This window comes from Camelina sativa, chromosome 18, assembly GCF_030686135.1.
Source record: "Camelina sativa cultivar CO46 ecotype springtype chromosome 18, ASM3068613v1".
In the NCBI taxonomy this organism is placed as follows: Eukaryota; Viridiplantae; Streptophyta; class Magnoliopsida; order Brassicales; family Brassicaceae; genus Camelina; species Camelina sativa.
In genome coordinates, this window is record NC_141897.1 from 16,012,341 (window position 1) to 16,031,731 (window position 19,391).

Genomic DNA, 19,391 nt, shown 5'->3' on the forward strand with positions numbered 1-19,391 from the left:
AAGTTCCTTTTCTGGTTCTTTTTTGAGAGCGACTGATCAATATATACATCATTCACTAACTTTTTTTTTTTTTTTGTTAAGCTAGGTAGCTTTATGCCTTTTTTCATTGACTGAACTGAAAAAATGAAATCCTTTTCTGAACAAATACATAAAAGGAAAGATGAATAGTCTTTCTCACAGTATATACGGCGATCCTGATAGACTTCCAATTGGAGTTGTTGTTGCGCCTGTGGAAACCTCTGATCTGTATCCGCTGGCTAGTTTTTCTGGTCTTATTTCTTCCACCATTCTCACTACCTCAATCATATTTGGTCTCTTTTCTGGTAATCTCGCTGTGCAAACCATACCAACCTGCAGCATCTCCACCATCTCTTCCTCTACTTGGGTACACCTCAGTAGCTCCTCATCAAACACCTCTCCGGTCCATTCTTCTCTAACCACGGAGTTCACCCACCTCACCAGGTTTGCTACTTCTGATTTTCCTGTTAGTACCTCGAATATCAAAATCCCGAAACTATACACATCCGACGGTTGGGTCCCCTTTCTTGTGTCCGTTATCTCTGGTGCACGATAGCCAACTGTATGCCGGGGTAGCGAATGCATCAGTGTGGCCATTCCTGCTCCAGAGATACAGCCATATCCTTTTGCGTTGAGGAAAATGTTTGAGGATTTTATGTTCCCGTGGACTAGTTTGCCTCCGCTTTGTGAGTGGATATGAGCTACTCCTCTTGCTGTTCCATACACCATATTCAGTCTAGTTTCCCATTCTAGAGGTTTCCGTTCCCTAAGACCTCTCTGACCTGAATAGTGAAAACACATATCGATGCACACATAGACTAACTTAGTTTTGTAAGATATATATGCTAAGGGATACTCATACAGTACACTAACTTAGCCAGCTATGCATTAGTAAATTCAAATAGTGACAATATCAACGTACCGTGTAGTAATGTGGAAAGACTTCCATGTTCGTAGTAATCATAAACCACAAGCTTCTCATCCTTAGAGTAGAAATATCCTCTTAAAGTGGCAACATTCTCATGCTTGATGTTGCCAATGTTTTCAATTTGCTGCTCGAATTCCCGCTGAGGCACACTCACTTCCTTGATCCTTTTCACAATAATGGTCGCTGAGTCTTCAAGATCAACCTTGTAGGTTGTCCCGAATGGACCCTTCCCTAAAACTTCTGCAGAAGCTCTCAACAAGTCTTCTAAGTCAAAGACAAGATTCTTCCCTTCGAAAAACACAATCTTATTATCTCCTTCACCCACGTTTGGATCTGAATCCTTCCTCCTCTTGCTAGGTTTTTCTTTTGTAGATCTTCTTTGCTCTTCTCTGTTATGGATGATTACCAATAAGATAGCAAGTAGAGCTAGTATCGCAAAGCATGCGCTTAATGTTATGCCAAGAACTGCATGGTTGTGATGTTTCGTGTGTTTCCTTAATGATGAATGAACAGGCGCCAGATTTCTGGAGGAAACTTTGTTTCCGACAAATGCTGAGAGTGGAAATCTCTGCAATGACTCAGGTATGGTTCCTGTCAGATTGTTGTGAGCTAATTCGAGCAGCTTCAGACCCGGAATATGGAGATTAGGAACCTCACCTGAAAACTTGTTCTTCGCAAGATTCAGAGAGTGTAATCGAGTTAGCTTCTCAATCGAAGAGGGAATACTACCATCAAACCGATTATTAGAGAGATCAAGAACTTGTAGATGCTCCCAAGAAGAGAAACCTACTGGCAAAGGACCAGAAAACTCGTTGAAGTCGAGTTTAAGCTCGGTCAAGTTCTTCAAAGCTTGTAAACTTGGAGGAAAAGGTCCAGAGATGTTGTTAGAACTGAGAATAAGAAACCGAAGATTGGTTAACCTGGCTATGGTGCTTAACTCGATATTCCCTCGTAGACCCGTGGCTGCTAAATGAAGTGCAACGACACTGGAACGATCGGAGCTGCAGGTAACACCGGCCCATTCGGTACATATAGAGAGTTTTGGTGACCAGTTGAGTGAATGAGAGTGATTGACGTAGTTCACAAACTGTAGAAGAGCGTGTTTATCTTCTTTTATCGTCTCTGCCTCTATGCAGTTGAAGATTACTCCGATGAGTATTAAAACCCATTTGAGTACAACTTGGTTCTTCATATTCAGTGTTTGTTTTCTTTGGGTGGAGAACAAAAAGAACTGGTTCAAGGGTAAAGTGACACAACCTTATAATAATGGATGAAGATGAAGGAAGAGAGTTATATAATAAGTTTACAATTATTGACTTTTGATGTGTGATAAGATATAAACAATAGGTGTAATTTTTATTTAATCCGTGTAGTATTATATGACGAGAGTGGGTTGCTTTGGGTTAAAGTTAGGTTCGGCGAGTTGTTGACTTGATGCCTAACAACTCTGTTTTTGTTTTTTTTTTTGCTGAGAAAATCACGGTGAAAGAAACTCAAAATTTTCGAACTTTTGTTACTTTTTTTTTGGTTTGGAGTTTTTCCACATTAAATTTCAACCTTTGAACAATTGATTTTGGTGGTGTAACCTAAGTCGTGTTTTTTAACAGTTGAAATTACAGAAAGAGAGTATCATGGCTAAAAATGATATTGATTTTGATGCTAATTGTCTAGTCTCTCTCTTTATCCACCCCCCCCCCCCCCCCATACACAAACTCGAGAAAAGAATCTTTGAATATGAGATCAAAGGAAAAGGACATATCCGAAGTCAAAAAAAAATTATCGTTGAGTATGTTTAAAATTTTAGAAGTTAGAACGACATACATAGCTTGTGTTTTTGGTGGTCTAGGATGGAATGGATTCCATCATAAGTTTCAAGAGACAAGAGAAAGTGATTTTATGGGCTTAATGATTTGATTTTTTGGAACTTGTTTTGTATCTTCTTCTCAATACTAAAAATGATATATAAAAAAAAAAAACTACACGCAAATATGGTCGGTTATAATGTATACACACATGACAATCAAATCACTATGCACCAAAACATTGATTTAAGAGAATACATATAGCTAAACACCACCTCCATTAAATCAATCACTATGCACCAAAACATTGACTCAGATCGGATCAATCACTATGCACCTAGATATGTAGTCTTAATGATTTCTGTTGATGAAATTGTTGGGTAATCATTCATATACAAAGGTTACATTGTTTGTGTATTCATATGTTTAATCTGATCTAAAGAATAGAGAAAGACACGAGAGAGTTCTTTGGCAAAGAAGTCAAACTTTAATGGGCTTTTATTAGGCCCGGTAGAAAAAGTCAACCAAAAACAAGATTAAGTCAAAATCGAGGTACGGATAAACAAATCCTCAGATCCAAACAGATCTCATCACCCTTTCAAGACTTCTTCTTCTTCTTCATCTCCTAGTGTCTTCTTCGTCTTCCTGCAGAGATCCTTTCAAACTTAGAAAACAAACACACAACAATGGACTACGATTACAGAAACAAGTCTGGACCATCGTACCCTCGACCTATGTACGGACCTTCCTCAGCATCTCCTTCTCCACCATCTAACCATCCTATTTACGCACCTTCTGGATACCCTAAGATTGGTCAACAAATCGGTCACGGCCAACAATTTTTCCCTCCGCCGGAGAGAAACCCTTCGTTTCAGCATAACTCTTCTCCTTCAACCTCATGTAAAAGTCTCGTTCTTGGTCTCGAATTTTAAGGTTTTACGAACGCCTTTGATTTTGTAAATTGATGATTCGTTCGTTGATTTTGTGGTTTTTTGGTAGCTGGATTAGGGATCAGGGTGAATTTGAAGCCTGAGTATCGGATTACTCCACCGGTATGAATGATCATGTTTGAATTTGCCACTGTTTTTGATCTTTTAACCCTGTGATTGTAGATTATGAAGTAGTTTATACAAACTTTTGCAGCCTCAGTTGTTGCCTCGAGTCGGAGAGATTCATCGGAGTAGTTTTCAGTTCGATTTCGGTTTAGAGAGGAAAGTTCTTGCGGAGGCGGAGAAAGATAATCCAGATTGGAGTAAATTTGGAACCGATAATCCACCACCGGCTAAGTTTCCAGAACCATCGTCGTCTTCAGTGGTAAGGCTCTCTTTCAAATTCTATGGAAGGTTTATTAGAATTGAGTTAGTGGCAACAAAGTGTAGTAGTATCAGTGTGTTCTCTATAGTACGACCAAGTTTGAATCATCAATGGAACAAATTAGAAGCTTTGTAGAGTTACTCTGAAGTGATTTATGGCACGAATGTGTAGTATCAATGTGAGAGTGGAGGAAGAACAAGTGTGGATCATTTATTGTGAATGTAACTAGCAGAGTAGATTTGTTTTTGCATTACAGTGTATGATCCTTGGGATTTACACTAGCTCTATCTGCATTTGTTATTGTTAATAAGGGATTCCTAATGCAGGGTGTAGATCCTGTAGCGATGAAATATGCTGGGCTCAACCGAGAAGCTGTTAACATAGCAGTTGCAAACTATGGTGATAATCCCACTAAGGTGCTTTTATCTTATTTCTTTTTACACATTCTATTCTTGTATTAGCTAGGTAAGCTACACTGATTCTAAGTAGTGTTTATAGCGTCAGATATACTCTTGAGTCCATAGTTTAAAACCGTGATCAAACCGCCAGTTAAATTTGTGGATCTTTGAATTGCCACATCTTGCTTCTTCATTCTTTTCCCCCAAAGGAGAAGCTAATCACAGTTTTTAACGCGTTTCAGGTTCAAGAATTTGCAAATGGGTTCACAGCAATACGGGAGATGGGTTTTCCAACAAACTCTGTTGCAGACGCTCTCTTCATGTTTGAGAATGACACTGAAAAGGCATTGGCACATTTGCTACATGGTTCTTCCTGATTTGGCTTTCGACTTCTTTTATTCTATATAGTAAACATCAAATTTGATAACACCAAGACTGACAAAGTATAGATATTTGGTTTTACTTGTGTAAAAAATGGATGATTTGTGGTTTCACTTGGTTTTATTTGGTTGGTGAGAATATCTCTCGCCCACATCCAAAATTTTAGACTTTGTATAATGGAATGACCAAGAAAATGGCAAGTTTAGAATACAGAGAGAATATTGTGTAATTAGCCATTTTCATACAAATATCATTTGTGTTTTGTTTCTCTATAAGCATCAAAGAGCAAAGCCTCACACTTGGATTTGTCTTTGGTTCTACTACACTCCTGCGCATATAGCTTCTGAAACGTATGGAAATAGTTTAGATACATGCAAACAATATAATGAAATAAATCAAGTTCATAAGCAGTAGAACCTAAGTCATATACCTGAGGACCACGCAGAACAGCAGAACTTTCCTTCATCTACATGTTTAACATCAAGACCCACGAACCATGAACCTGTGCTGACGTCATCGTGAGCATACGAATGAAGAATGTCTCTGTCACCATCCATTCACCATCATCATACATAACAAACAACACAAAACCTCAGTTTCATTCTATTTCTCTGTTTGCGTGAGCATTTAAAAGATATGAGTCATTACATGTAACTGAGAGTTGAAAAGACTGACCTATTGATTGATACAAATCTAGCTAATGCATGCGTTATAACATACATCTCCCCATAAGCATGGCGAAAGTATCTGCAAGATAAATGAAACAATAACAGGTGGTTCTTACTCATAAGGAAGAAATGAATCTAGTCAAGGCATTGCTATGATTATTTGTATAACTTACGCTTTCTTGTCACCGAACTTCCACCATTCTGGTTCATACCATTTGTGGTTCCTGCCAGAAAAGCAAAACTTATGTTAAGATTACATCAGACTGAACTTCCTGACGGTCCTAATTGTCCTAGTGGTGCTGACTCACGGTTCTGAGAAAACTTCGCCTGATTTCATGCAGCCGATGTAAGCCCGTGGATTTTCCAGATGTGCTGCAAGTGTACTTCCAAGAGCATCTGCATTGAAATAATTACATTCATAGCACATAATCATGTCAGCAAAATGCTTACATGGAAACTCTTTGACCTTAGAAGTTAGAACTATTACAACAGAGGGATAAAAGACCTTTAGAGTGGCATGGAAAAATATTGCAAGAACATCCTCCACTGTATTTCACAGCCTAATAATAATTCTAACTGTGAACTTCTCAATTTAACTAAACCACCATACCCACCACCCAGGGATTTTGCGTCTATCTCGAGAGTGTAAAACTTTTGGAACCCCAAGAAGAATGACATAAACAATCAACTATCCATATTTCCAATCACTCCATACAACACAAACAACCAAAAGGTTCCGGCTGTACAATACTCTTTTTAGTATTAACTTACCTATATTTACATAGATATTGTCGATGGCCTTTGCATAAAACTGTGCATCCCACCTATCTGCTGCATAGGAAAAGAACAGTTTTACCTTCTTAGAAGCTTCCTCAGGTGCCTCAACTACATTATCCTGGAAGTCAATAAATAACCAAGCTCTCAATTGTATAACACAGGAGCTGGTAAATGAGTGCTTGAGGTAATAATATAGAGAGAGAGTCAGAAAACACATACGAGAATAATGAAGTCATCAGTTTGACTATTTTCAGTATCAATGCTCTTGTCCATGCTGTCCCCTTTATTTGCACTACACAACACAAAAACAACATTTCAAAACAAGATTCCAGTACCGCATAAATCATCAATAAAAGGCATAGATAAATCAACGAGTGATAAACCAAATCCAAACCTTCTTCCAATAACAAACCGCGCAATCACACCCTTTTCAGTTTCGAGTTTTTTAAGTGATGCACCTGCAATAAAAGGACAGTGCTAAGCTAACAACATCTGGGAAATAACAGACTGGCACTTCTTACAAAAAAAACATGGATAAGGAGAAGAAACCTTACCCGTACCCATCCATGCTTGACGGACTGCATCCCTCTTCTTCTTGTTACCCAAACTCGTCATTATACCAATAACCACTAATGGTCTTTTCTTATTTTCAGTTCCATCAGTAAGTTTAGGACTTTTCGAAACAAAACCTTCTTGCCTGGCTGCACTTAGTTCCATCTCAAGACCTGCTAGCGTCTTCTTCTGTTCCCTAGAAAGAAAAAACATGTATTCAACAAAAATTCCATGGATACACAAAACAAGGAAATCAAATCGAACAAAAGTACCATAATTTTTACCTGCAAGCTATGATCTTCAAAGTATCATCCACTGATATAGCAGATTTACCCTAAAACCCCATATAAAAAAAGAACAGTATAATAATAAGCATTCAAGTACATTACACCAAACAAAGATTCCAAGAAAAGTGACATCCAAATACTCACTACTGTGATGAAAGTGACATCCAAATACAATACTAACCTGTGCTGTTACTCTATCGAGCTCCTTGACTAGATGAACCCTAGTTTGTGATTCTTGCCATAAACTAGAAGCAATTAAAAACAAACAAAGATAAGAATCAGAGGAACACAAGTAGTATTTTTTTTTGTTAGAGATGGGATCAAAAATGCAGAACTAACCGGCCAGCTACATAGAAGGAAGCAAAAGTTGCAAACATTGAGAGCAAAAGCGAAGATATCCTCGAACTCGATAATCTTATACTCGACCCTTTCCTCGCCATTTTGATTGAAACAGATCCACCAAAATCAGATCTCTCTCTCTCTCTCTCTCTCAATCAAATTCACCCTGACGCAACGCAAATGCTTCTTCACTATATAATAATCACTAAATAAAAATCTCCAGATATGGAAGTTTCTGCTGGATCCACTGATTCGGTCGTTACTCAAAAAAAAAAAAAAATGTGTCTCGTTGGATCTGCTATACCGGTGGATGATTCCACCGGCGAAAACACTGAACCGGAGATCACTGGCTTCGGTTTATGATTGTGGTTCTTCCGATGAGAAAATTGGAATCTTAAAAGGTTTGAAGAATCTGAGGGATAAGAGAGAGAGAGAGAGAGAGAGAGTGCCGTTGAGATTTTTATCAAAAAAGTTATTTAGTTTTAGGGAATGTTGAATTTGGTGTAATCTAGAATCTATCTCTTAATTACTTTCAGATCAAAATTTACCAAACCTATGCCTCTAATAGGGGATTAGGGAACTATAAATCTCTTTTTTTTTTTGTTTCTACATGTATGCATGATGAATCAGCAGCATTTATATATTTTGAGAATAATTAGCCCTTAAATTAAATATATCTTTCCCTTCTAAAAATTTTTAAAATTAAAGTTTATTGTTTTATTAGGGGACCCTTTTATTAGTCATAATTATCTATTGATTTTGATATTTTAAGAGAGTAATTTCAAAACATTATCTTATAAGAGAATCTCTAAAAGCAAAACTCAAAACCCTGAACTATGAAAATTTTTGATGTACTCCAAATTTAACCTCAAACCTCAATTTTAAGGGTTCAATTATTTCTTTTTATATTTTAGTCCTTATTATAACTCATTTACTACCTAAGTTTTTTTTTTTGTCAACAGCATACAATAGCATACAAAATTGGCTTAAAGCCAATGAGACCGAACATCGTTTACATAGGTAATAAGATGCGGCTCAGAACGAACTCGTCGTGCCAGATTATCTGCTTTAATATTATGCGTGCGAGGAATAAAGATCAGCGAGAAGGATGTGAATTCCTCTTTATCTTCCTGAATGTCCTCCAAATAAATCTTTACCTAAGTTTTTTTCCTTTTTTTCACATTAGTCTCAACAATTATATATCTTCTAAATATAAATTAAAATTTTCACATCTAAAAATGAAAAAATCAAAATTTAAAAAAATAAAAGACTCATCTATCATTTCAATATGCATTGGCTACTATATATATATATATATATATATATATGGGTGAATTACCGAAATTGTTTAAAAAAAAAATTGGTAATTTATTATATGAATTGTATATATAATGTTGACAAAAAAGGAAGTGTATATATAATGTAACGTTTTATTAATTAAAGTTTCTTGTAAGTTTTTTTTTTAGTGTATTATAGTTTTATAAAAAATTTATGATCTTAATTAATTAGAATTATTTGTAAGAAACAATGTATAAAATACTAAAATGTATGAACAAGAACAACTCTGCGTCTTGTTTTTTTATTATTTTTTGTTGTTACCCGACAGTTGAAAAATCAAATAGAACTGGTGGTAACGGAGAACAAGACGACGACGTTTAAAAAACAATGGGCCGTCCAAAAGCTCCTCGTCGTCAAACTCATACCAGAAGATGATTTGATTATAGAAGAAGATATTCTCTTCCATTTTCAGTTTTCCCCTTTTCGAAAATTTTGCGTTTTCGTCGGCTCTTCTTCATCCTTTCCGTGTGCTTAACTCTCACAGATTTCGTCATCTATTGAAACCCTTTTACCAAAAAAGTTTCACTTTTTTTTTTTTTTTTTGTTTTCTTACAAACCCCCAAAATCCTCGATCGGATTACTATGTCAATCAATTGCTAAGAAAGCTTTTTTTTTTTTTTTTTTTTTTCACAATCCGTTTGATTTCCCGGTGTAACCAAACCCCCACCATGGCCGCAGCTTTAAGGTCGAACACGTCTAGAGAAACCGCTTCTCTTACTCTCTCTCAGTTTAGGTACTTCATCTTCAACCGTATTCACACCGCTCGAACCGCCACGTCTCGCTCTAGACCCGATAATTCATCAAACAACAGATTCCCAAATAAAATCTCTCCGCTTGGAACGAGTTTGTTTGGTAATTCGAGTAAAGGCTATGCTACTAATTGTGCCCAGAAGATGAACGCTGTTACTTCTTCTTCTTCTGTTGTTATTTTGAGTTCACAAGGAGACCCACCGGATCTGTGGCAGCCTCCTGGTGATGGTGTTTCCGTTAGGGTTAATGGGTCTAGTGTTAATCTTGGTCGTGGTGGCGGTGGAGGTGGAGGTGGAGGTAGTCCCGGTGGTGGTCCTGGTGACGGGACAGGGTCTAATTCTAAAGAAGATTCTTGGGGTGGATCCAATCTTGGGTCTGAGTTTCCTACACCAAAGGAGATTTGTAAAGGTTTGAACAAGTTCGTGATTGGTCAGGAAAGAGCCAAAAAGGTGAAGTCAATATACAAAAAGTGATGTGATAGCACTTTGATGATACTAGTATCAATCGGAAATGACTTTTTGTTTACTTACTTTGTAGATAGCTCAATTCTAAACATCACTAACATCTGAGTTGCTAATGCTTAGGCTTCGTAGATAATCATTTGGGACTAAACGTTTCGTGTGATGCTTTAGGCTTTGAATACTAACCATACTCTTAAGTCTTAACCACAACGCCTAATTGGAGCTTAGTTACTAGTTGGATTGTAATAAGAAAGTTACATATTTTCTTAGAAAATATCAAGATTGAGTGTTAGTTATCTGATGCTGGATTTAAAGGTTTTAGGTTTGGTTCCAGTGTCTTTAATGTTTAATTCCTTGTTTCATTTTTGTGCATCCGGCATGGTGGGTGCATCGAGCTGTCCTCTTGAATTGAATTCTATACTTCTGATCACAGTTGAATGCTATTTTTAAGCTCTGATTATTGAATTTTGTATGCTTTTATTTGGTTTAGCCCTTGGAATTTTTTTTTAGTTCTTAACGCATTCTTTTGTTATCTCGTTGATGCAGGTGCTTGCAGTGGCAGTTTACAATCACTACAAGAGGATATATCACGAATCAGCACAGAAACGGTTAGTTCACTCTCTTATATTTACCTGAATGAAATGTTTTTATATGTATATAAATATATTTGGAAAATATTCTGTCTTCTATGTATTGTACCGTTTAGTTTCCTCAGCATCTGAAAGTAAACAAAAATACCTAGTGATTTAGTTAATCATGCTAGTATGCATTTCCTTTACATGGGAATATCGCAGTTTCGTGTACTTGCATCTGTTTGTTTCTTTGTGATTTCACGTATCCTGTAAGAGATTAGTTAGTTATGATGTTGAAACTTGTTGGGAAGCTAGGTCCACTGGAGAAACAGAGAGCACTGCAGCGAAACCAGCAGATGATGATATGGTAGAACTAGAGAAGAGTAACATTCTCCTGATGGGACCAACTGGGTCAGGTAAAGTCTGACCCCAATCTGCAAAATGCGCAAGCCTGATATGCTTACTATGATACAATCATTATTTCAATCTAGCATGGCTCTGAAACTTCAATTCCAGCCTTCTCACATCATCTGTTTTGGTGTTTTTCTTCAAGCACAGGTAAGACACTACTTGCGAAAACCTTGGCACGGTTTGTGAATGTTCCTTTTGTCATTGCGGATGCGACCACACTGACTCAGGCAATTCTCGTCTTTCTTCTAGTCTTTTTGGCGCATGTCCTTTTCATGATGACCAATCTCTGACATTCATTTTTTTGTTCGGAAATGAAATGATTTGTCAGGCTGGTTATGTGGGAGAGGACGTCGAGTCTATATTATACAAACTTCTCACAGTAAGTATCTACAACCTAAACATTATTATATGTATACAACTATAATCAGTCTTCTTATATAGTTAATGTGTGGATTTTATATCTCTGTCCAGGTTGCAGATTATAATGTTGCAGCTGCACAACAGGGGATTGTTTACATTGATGAAGTTGACAAGATCACAAAGAAGGTTTTGGAACTAAAAATGTTTTAATCATTGGAAAACGTGAATATTGTTTTCTGTGCTTCTTAGATTAATTTTGTTCTTCGAAACTTTGGGTTACTAGGCAGAAAGCCTTAACATCAGCAGAGATGTATCAGGAGAAGGTGTTCAACAAGCATTGCTAAAAATGCTGGAAGGAACAGTAAGTTTACTGTTTAAGTATGCTGCAAAAGTATTTAATAAACTTACCAAAGGAAGGCATGTATTATTTGATTTGAGAGCTCCACTAAGTAAGATCGCAATACTTTTGTGTTTGATGCCCTATTTCCAACTCTCTCTTTCTGGATATAGATTGTAAATGTACCTGAGAAGGGCGCTAGGAAGCACCCTAGAGGTGACAATATCCAGGTTTGTCGTGCTCTACTTTACTCTGTATGTTCTGGTTTGCACCTTGCAAAAACAACAAAAGCTATTCATATGTTTATTTTATCGTGAAGATGGGTCACTATTGTTATTATACTATAGGTGTCTCCCCTGTAACAGCTGTTTCTTACCCATATTATTGTTGACTATATGCAGATAGACACAAAGGACATACTTTTCATATGTGGTGGTGCCTTTGTAGACATCGAAAAGACGATCTCAGAGAGGTCTGGCTGATAAACAGATTCCAAAAATCCTTTTTCTTTTATATTCTGATCCTCTTAACTGAATTGCCATAATAAGTGAACTCAGTATTTCTGTTCCAGGCGCCATGATTCTTCAATAGGGTTTGGTGCTCCTGTGCGTGCTAACATGAGGGCTGGTGGTGTTACAAACGCTGCTGTTGCATCAAACCTAATGGAAACTGTAGGTTTTTTTCCATATCTTCACCTACCAAATATTGGGGATTCTTCTGCTTGTTTTGGATTGTATCGAAGTTTACAATTGTTATGTTTGGTGTTGGCAGGTGGAAAGCAGTGACCTGATTGCTTATGGTTTAATACCTGAATTTGTTGGAAGATTTCCAGTTCTCGTCAGTTTGTCTGCTTTGACTGAGAACCAACTTATGGAGGTAAAATGATTGACATAAATGTGTGGCATTTGATGTGAGTCTCTATCTCTTCTTCATAGAATATGCAATAATATCATTGGTTTGCAGGTGTTGACAGAACCCAAGAACGCTCTTGGAAAGCAATACAAAAAGATGTACCAGATGAACAGTGTAACTACTTTTATCTCTTATTTATCTCTCTAACTCTCTTTCTGCTCCAAATCATAAGACAAGTCTCTCGATCTCTTTTCTCTTCAGGTAAAGCTGCATTTCACGGAAAGCGCACTGCGGCTAATAGCTAGAAAAGCAATAACGAAAAACACTGGAGCTCGTGGCTTAAGAGCTCTTCTAGAAAGCATCCTCATGGACTCTATGTACGAGGTATGTATATATTCACCACCCCTTATGATTTTCAAACCAATGCTGCTAGAATCCGAGTTCAGATTCTTGTACATTTATGATGCAAAATGTCTTTTGTCTTAAGATTCCGGACGAGAGTACAGGCAGCGACATGATAGAGGCAGTTGTGGTGGATGAAGAAGCAGTTGAAGGTGAAGGACGTAGAGGCTCTGGAGCAAAGATTCTCCGTGGTAAAGGAGCATTGGGTCGATATCTCTCTGAAACCAATTCCAAGGATTCTTCTCCTCAGGTAAACCGAGAAAGCAACCCCGGTTTGATTTTACCGAATAAAAAATTGTGTGTTTGGTTGGTTTGATAACCGGATGATCTGAATTATTATTGCAGACAACAAAGGAAGGATCAGATGGAGAAAATGAGGTGGAGGCAGAGATTCCATCAGTTGTAGCAAGTATGTAATGTAACGTTCGATGATCACGATCACTACCATCCATGCATCATCATCATTCAGAACATCTGGTGAAAATGTATCTCTCTGTATGCTTTTAACTTTATCGTTCTCTGTACATATAAAATGAAGGAAAGAAACCAAAGTTGGATAATTAAAAACAGAACACAACGAAGGATGCACAATTTGCATATTGATAAATGATGATGTAACTTTTGTGCAACCCCCCATCTTTTCAGTATCTTTAATTCTTAATTGTTTTTTATTAAATCTTAATTAATTTAAATTGTTTATGAAAATCTAATTTTGTTGACAAAAATGCCTCTAAATTTTAAAAACTTTAGGCTTTAACAAATAAAAACTACAATTTAGGAAAAATCAAATAAAACACCCATGTGCCAGATTCTAATAACCGTCGGATTAAAATCCGGAAAAGGAGCTTTTAATCTGGACGGCTATATTTAATTCCTCTAAAAACTTTTTCTCAAACAACAAAGCCAACGAAGAAAAGCACCTCTTGGCTCTTTGGGCGCAAACCATTTGATTGAGAGAGACAGAGAGAAAAGGGTTTTGATTTTCCTGGAAAATCCCAGTTTTCTCCCCCTTTTCTCTTTCTCTCTTGTTTTGCGATTTCGTTTGATCGGCGTGAATAGAAAAAAAAAGAACCGATTTTTATTTCCCAGGAACAAAAAAAAAAAATCCCCAATTTCTTGTTTTTGAATTTTGAATTTTGAGACTTTTTTCTTGTTTTCGAAATCATGGTGTTAATAGAGACAGATACTATCGAATGCGCGATCGATAACGATGAGATTCATCTCAACAACAGCAACAATAAATTCTCAACAACCAAGTCTCAGGGTGGAGCCACCGTTGTAATCTCTCCGGCGACTAGCGTTCACGAGCTCCTTGAATGCCCTGTCTGCACTAATTCTATGTACCCACCTATTCATCAGGTCCGTATCTCATCATTTGAGGTCTTAGATAGATCTATTTGAATTGTGTTGCCTCTTACCCGTATAAAGTTACGATCTTTATGATTCCCAATTCCTTAATTTGGGTACAATTAGAGGGTTTATGGATGTTTTTGAGAAGTGAAAAAAGGTTTCTTTCTTTTTGTAGTGTCATAATGGACATACGTTATGCTCGACCTGTAAAACAAGGGTGAATAATCGGTGTCCGACGTGTAGACAAGAGCTTGGTGATATTAGATGTTTGGCTCTTGAGAAAGTAGCTGAGTCGCTTGAGCTACCTTGCAAGTTTTACAATCTCGGATGCCCTGAGATATTCCCTTATTACAGCAAACTTAAGCATGAGTCTTTGTGTAACTTCAGACCTTTTAGTTGTCCCTATGCTGGCTCGGATTGTCCTGTTGTAGGAGACAACACTTTCCTTGTAGCTCATTTAAGGGATGATCATAAAGTCGATATGCATACTGGATGTACGTTTAACCACCGTTATGTCAAATCCAATCCACGAGAAGTTGAGAACGCTACTTGGATGCTTACGGTTAGCAATTGTTTGAGGTTATGTGATTTGTGAGATGTTCAGTTGTCTTGAGATTCTGAGGGTTCTTTTTGTTTTATAGGTTTTTCATTGTTTCGGGCAATACTTTTGTCTTCATTTTGAAGCGTTTCAGCTTGGTATGGCTCCAGTGTACATGGCGTTTCTGAGATTCATGGGTGATGAAGAAGACGCACGAAACTATACATACAGCTTAGAAGTTGGAGGCAGTGGGAGAAAACTCACATGGGAAGGAACACCAAGAAGCATCAGAGATAGTCACAGGAAAGTCAGAGACAGTCACGACGGTCTTATAATCCAAAGAAACATGGCACTCTTCTTCTCCGGTGGAGAAAGGAAAGAGCTGAAACTTAGAGTCACCGGTAGAATCTGGAAAGAGCAACAGAATCCAGATTCTGGTGTTTGCATACCAAACTTAAGTGTGTAGCTGAATCCGAACCAGCCAACTCTCTATACCTATTTTCAGTTGTTCGATCTCTTTCATCTGTCTCACTTGGTTTAGTTTTGGCTTGGTGTGTTTTTTTGATTCAGACAGCTTCTTGTTGTCCAAAAGTGTATTTAGAGAAGAAAAAAGAGTTGTTCCATTTTGCCAAAACTTGCAATGTTTCTTTATTGATCCAAATCTACACACAACTTCCAAAGATTGAATCTTTCCATTACCGGACATATCTATGCACATTGTAGATTTGAGCAAAGAATCCAAAACAGAACATACTCAAATCATAATCTTTATTTCATTGAAGAAGATGTCCTATAAGTACACTTAAAATGGTTTGTGGACTATATTACAAATCTTGAGTTCGTATAATAAAAATCTTTCGTATACATTCAATACAAGGCTGAGACAGTCTATTGTGACAACCCAGAGAAAAAAGCCACGCCGGTTGATGGCAACCACGAAGAACCAGAAATAAACTGAGCCACTGTAAACTTGCTAGCCTCGACAGCTGAGGTAATAACATGATAACCCGGCCACTTGACTCGTTGACCCATTCCTGAACCCACCCCCTTGTTCATATACTCACCATAGTACAACGTGTCCAACGCAAAAGGACCATTCCACTCCAACCATCCTCGCGGGTCAATGTGGTCGCCCATATCAGACATCATGTACACAACTCTAGAATACAACTTCCACGGACGGCCTAGATAAGTCGGATAACTACCCTTGGAAGCTTCAAGATCCGGCGTTGCTAGTAGCTTACAAGCATGGATCGAAATCCCCGTGTTCTGATTAGGATCTTTCCGGTTCTGAGCCGTGATCGTGATCTTCTGCTGAGGCATAGGTTTACGCGCATAGATGTTACAACTCTGTAAGATCACAGCTGCGTTGCCGAATATAAAATCGACCGTTCCATAAATTTCGCATTCCCGAAAAAACTGTCGGTTAGAATGTACATAAAGCGCATCTTGGTATCCGATAATGTTGCAACGGTAAACCACCGCGTGGTCTCCACCAACACGGAGTGCCACGGCTTGATGCTTAGCCGGTCCTGCGTAATTCTCGAACGTCATGTCCCTCACTATGAATCCAGCACCTGTGGCCGCTACAACAACAAAACCAATAACTCAATAATCATAACAGAGAACAAGAACAAAAAAAACAAAAGTTATAAAAGTTTAACTTTGTTACCAAAAGTAGCGGTGTGAAAAGTAGTTAGATAATCGGCGATACTTTTACCACCAGTAATGACCGTTTTACCCTTGCCGTCTCCGATGAACATCAAGTTTGTCTTCTTCCTCCCAACTTTCAAATTCTCTTCTTCGTACCTTCCTGCTTTAACGTAGATGACGAATCTACGGCCACTATGCTCCGGAGCTTTCTTGATCGCTTCTGTGATCGTCTTGAACGTTCCGGTACCGTCTTTAGACACCGTGATATCAGCTTGAATCGCTGACGTCGGAGTACCAAGAAGCTCTCTATCTTCCCTCTTCAACCAATTAGGTGATTGTAATTCCTCTGTTTCTTCTATCCCAAGTAACCTCCTATTATTCACCACTGGGACTCCAGACAAATCTTTAACTTTTCCGGCGAATATCGCCAAACAGTTACTAACCATCTCTGACAAGTCTTTAACCGCTCCGATCACTTGATCCTTCACTCCTCCTCCTTGTCCTCCAGTTTCATCGAATCCGTCGGTGCAAGTGTCGTGGTTTGTCATAGCTGAGCTAAGCAACGTCATCACATCGGAATGAGACTCATCTCCGGAGACGACGACGACTGAGGAGAGAGCACGGGAGAGAGCGTCCACCGAGTCATCTAGTAGCTCGAGGCAAGAATCGTAAGCTGACCGTACACGTGGTGGCATCTGAGTGTATGTGATCGTAGAAGAAGAGTAAAGAGCTTTGCTGAATCTTTGAAGCGTTGCGTTGAAGGAGATGTGAATGAGTTCGTTCTCGTCGGCGGTTAAAGATCCCGGGAAATCAAGAAGAGTGTCGATGCATAGGTTCGGGTATAAGGATTTGCTACAGGTTCGGGAGATTGCTTGGGTCGGTTTTCGAGTTAGTTTCGGCTCGGTTTTATTCGATCCTACGGCTCGGATACCGGCAAAGATCCCGAAGCAGATCACTCCAACGACTAAAACTGCCAAAGTGAAGAGAATCAGCTTCGTTTTAGTTTTCTTATGTTGCTCCGGGAGTGACGTGGCTTGGTCTTTCTCGTTCGGGTCTGATCGTCCGGACCGACCGAGCCTATCGTAACCCATTGTGATGTTTTTTAGGTGTTTAGAATGAAGTTTAAGAGTTTGGTAAGGAGAGAACAAAGATGAGGTGGAAGGCTCTATAAATTATTATATAGATGTGAGCTATTTAACAATTAATTATAAAGTCATGCGTTATATATAAAAACTACGGTCGTTGTCAGAAAAAGAAAAAAGAAAAGAAAAAAAAACTATGCGTCTACTTCATATTGGTAAAATAATATATATTATGTCTGATAGCTGTAATATTATACTGATAATGAATTCAAAGTGTAGTATTCAAAACGGACCACAAACGACCAAAATTTGTGATGGCTCTATCTATAAGTATATATTGATGCGTAGGTGTATGCACGAGTATCATTGGAGTATAAATGCATCTCTTACTACTTGCATCATGTAAATAAGATTTGGAAATACGATCAATTAATTGGTGCTTTGGAAAAATATTAGTATATTATATCAACTAATTGGTGCTTTTCTCAAATAGTAAATAAGATTTTGTTTCAAAAGAGTTTCCTGCTTACCTAACGGTGTCGGTGATCATTTTCTTAATCTCGTTTGTTTAATTATATATTTTATTAAGTACCAAAAAAGGTTTTGGGTCGAAATCTATATTCTACTCTCCATTACTATCGATAGCAAGAAACTGGTGGTTCAGTTCTAGCATTGCGCTCTTTTCAAATGTGTTAGACCACGGATGATGGTGCTTTTCATATAACTTGTATACCAAAACAACAAGAGTCTTTGACAATAGTTTCCCGCAAATTACCTACTACGGATTAAACACCAATTTCAGAATCCAAGTGGCGTAACATGCATGCATTTTAAATAGTGTTCAAAACACGATATGAACGTGAATTCAATTAACGGTTGCATGCCGCTCGATCAATTCGGATCGATACGGGATGATCAGAATCAAAACATTGCAAAATACTTACAAACGTATACATACAAATTACAATGAGTATTAGGAAGAGTCAAAAAGCACGCGCTCATATGGTCTAAAAAACGTTGATGGGACAAATCTACATCGTCCACCATCTGGCAACTGGAGCCCCATTGAATTAAAACGGAATAGTTATTGAGATAGACTTCTATACCAATATTTACACACACAAAACAAAATGTACATAGTCCACTAATATTAACATATACGTACGTATGCATATGCAAAAAGGTGAAGAAACTGTGATGATTTTTTTTTCCGGTTATTTTGTTATGGTTCAATCATTTCCGGTTCAATGCTCTGGTTAAGGAATGGAATTAGTATGTTATCCACTAGTACATCGAAAAACTTGAAAATTCTTGTAAATCATCTTCAAGGTTGCGATGAAAAAGATTGTTTGTTGCTGAATGATCAGAAGCAGTTCTCCCATGATATTGTATGTATCTGACATTTGTTCTTTTTTCATGTTATGGATAGACACATTAGATTCCTATTGAATCTTGCTTCCATGGTTTATATATTAGTTATTATTGAAGATAATTTGGCAGACAAACACTAAAGATACCTTTTTTAGAATGGTATGTTTGATGTTTAAGTCAATGTTTTGCCAAGAAAAAAAAAGGTGTCTCAAGTCACGCGGTGAAGTAGATGTTGATATGATAAGAATGATGTATACGATGGAGTAGCTAATTTAGCTCTATCCTAATGATAACAAAATTAAAGGTTGGGTACGAAGTCAATGTCAATAAGGGAGTGAGCTGTCCTCTACCATAAGTCTTCTGTCCATTAAACCTCTTTTTTCCTTTTTCTTATCTTAGCCTTTTGTGCTTTGTCTCCTTCACAAAAAGTTTTATTTCATGAGACCACTC

The 19,391-nt window shown here is 37.7% G+C and overlaps 6 protein-coding genes and 1 long non-coding RNA gene across 10 annotated transcripts; 4 read left to right on the forward strand and 3 right to left on the reverse strand.

Annotated features, from left to right (window-relative positions):
• Positions 1-84: 84 nt before the first annotated feature.
• LOC104761345 (putative inactive receptor kinase At5g53320) lies at positions 85-2,138 on the reverse strand. The gene is made up of 2 exons (XM_010484420.3): positions 941-2,138; positions 85-800 (listed from the first exon to the last, which is right to left on the reverse strand). The coding sequence occupies exons 1-2, from the start codon at positions 2,136-2,138 to the stop codon at positions 175-177; spliced, it is 1,824 nt and encodes a 607-aa protein (XP_010482722.1). The 3' UTR covers positions 85-174.
• On the forward strand, positions 322-2,453 carry LOC147922958 (uncharacterized). The gene is made up of 3 exons (XR_015588708.1): positions 322-462; positions 1,460-1,528; positions 1,632-2,453. It is a non-coding gene; the product is annotated as an uncharacterized LOC147922958 (long non-coding RNA).
• An 863-nt stretch (positions 2,454-3,316) lies between these two features.
• LOC104761347 (uncharacterized) lies at positions 3,317-5,070 on the forward strand. Its single transcript, XM_010484423.3, has 5 exons — positions 3,317-3,648; positions 3,748-3,800; positions 3,892-4,062; positions 4,389-4,478; positions 4,703-5,070. Exons 1-5 carry the CDS (start codon positions 3,435-3,437, stop codon positions 4,835-4,837), a joined length of 663 nt encoding a protein of 220 aa, XP_010482725.1. The 5' UTR covers positions 3,317-3,434; the 3' UTR covers positions 4,838-5,070.
• LOC104761346 (hydroxyproline O-galactosyltransferase HPGT1) lies at positions 4,943-8,098 on the reverse strand. Of its 4 annotated transcripts, none has more exons than XM_019240568.2 (12): positions 7,465-8,098; positions 7,307-7,370; positions 7,123-7,172; positions 6,841-7,034; positions 6,681-6,744; positions 6,506-6,578; positions 6,281-6,404; positions 5,818-5,905; positions 5,683-5,733; positions 5,517-5,588; positions 5,272-5,384; positions 4,943-5,184 (listed from the first exon to the last, which is right to left on the reverse strand). In XM_019240568.2, the coding sequence occupies exons 1-12, from the start codon at positions 7,563-7,565 to the stop codon at positions 5,162-5,164; spliced, it is 1,017 nt and encodes a 338-aa protein (XP_019096113.1). In that variant the 5' UTR covers positions 7,566-8,098; the 3' UTR covers positions 4,943-5,161. The 4 variants fall into 4 exon arrangements, with proteins under 4 accessions (XP_019096113.1, XP_087355008.1, XP_087355007.1 ...); XM_087498882.1 differs by having other exon boundaries at positions 4,943-5,181; positions 6,841-7,027; positions 7,465-8,074; XM_087498881.1 differs by having other exon boundaries at positions 6,841-7,027; positions 7,465-8,074.
• Positions 8,099-9,024: 926 nt separating this feature from the next.
• On the forward strand, positions 9,025-13,576 carry LOC104761348 (CLP protease regulatory subunit CLPX1, mitochondrial). The gene is made up of 15 exons (XM_010484424.2): positions 9,025-10,001; positions 10,560-10,621; positions 10,901-11,001; positions 11,144-11,223; positions 11,325-11,375; positions 11,468-11,542; positions 11,640-11,717; positions 11,867-11,923; positions 12,095-12,165; positions 12,265-12,364; positions 12,465-12,569; positions 12,657-12,719; positions 12,807-12,929; positions 13,033-13,197; positions 13,293-13,576. Exons 1-15 carry the CDS (start codon positions 9,471-9,473, stop codon positions 13,362-13,364), a joined length of 1,734 nt encoding a protein of 577 aa, XP_010482726.1. The 5' UTR covers positions 9,025-9,470; the 3' UTR covers positions 13,365-13,576.
• LOC104761349 (E3 ubiquitin-protein ligase SINAT5) lies at positions 13,293-15,469 on the forward strand. The gene is made up of 3 exons (XM_010484425.3): positions 13,293-14,306; positions 14,473-14,859; positions 14,939-15,469. Exons 1-3 carry the CDS (start codon positions 14,112-14,114, stop codon positions 15,299-15,301), a joined length of 945 nt encoding a protein of 314 aa, XP_010482727.1. The 5' UTR covers positions 13,293-14,111; the 3' UTR covers positions 15,302-15,469.
• A 117-nt stretch (positions 15,470-15,586) lies between these two features.
• Positions 15,587-17,687, reverse strand: LOC104761350 (putative pectinesterase/pectinesterase inhibitor 61). The gene is made up of 2 exons (XM_010484426.3): positions 16,508-17,687; positions 15,587-16,421 (listed from the first exon to the last, which is right to left on the reverse strand). The coding sequence occupies exons 1-2, from the start codon at positions 17,577-17,579 to the stop codon at positions 15,724-15,726; spliced, it is 1,770 nt and encodes a 589-aa protein (XP_010482728.2). The 5' UTR covers positions 17,580-17,687; the 3' UTR covers positions 15,587-15,723.
• Positions 17,688-19,391: the final 1,704 nt, after the last annotated feature.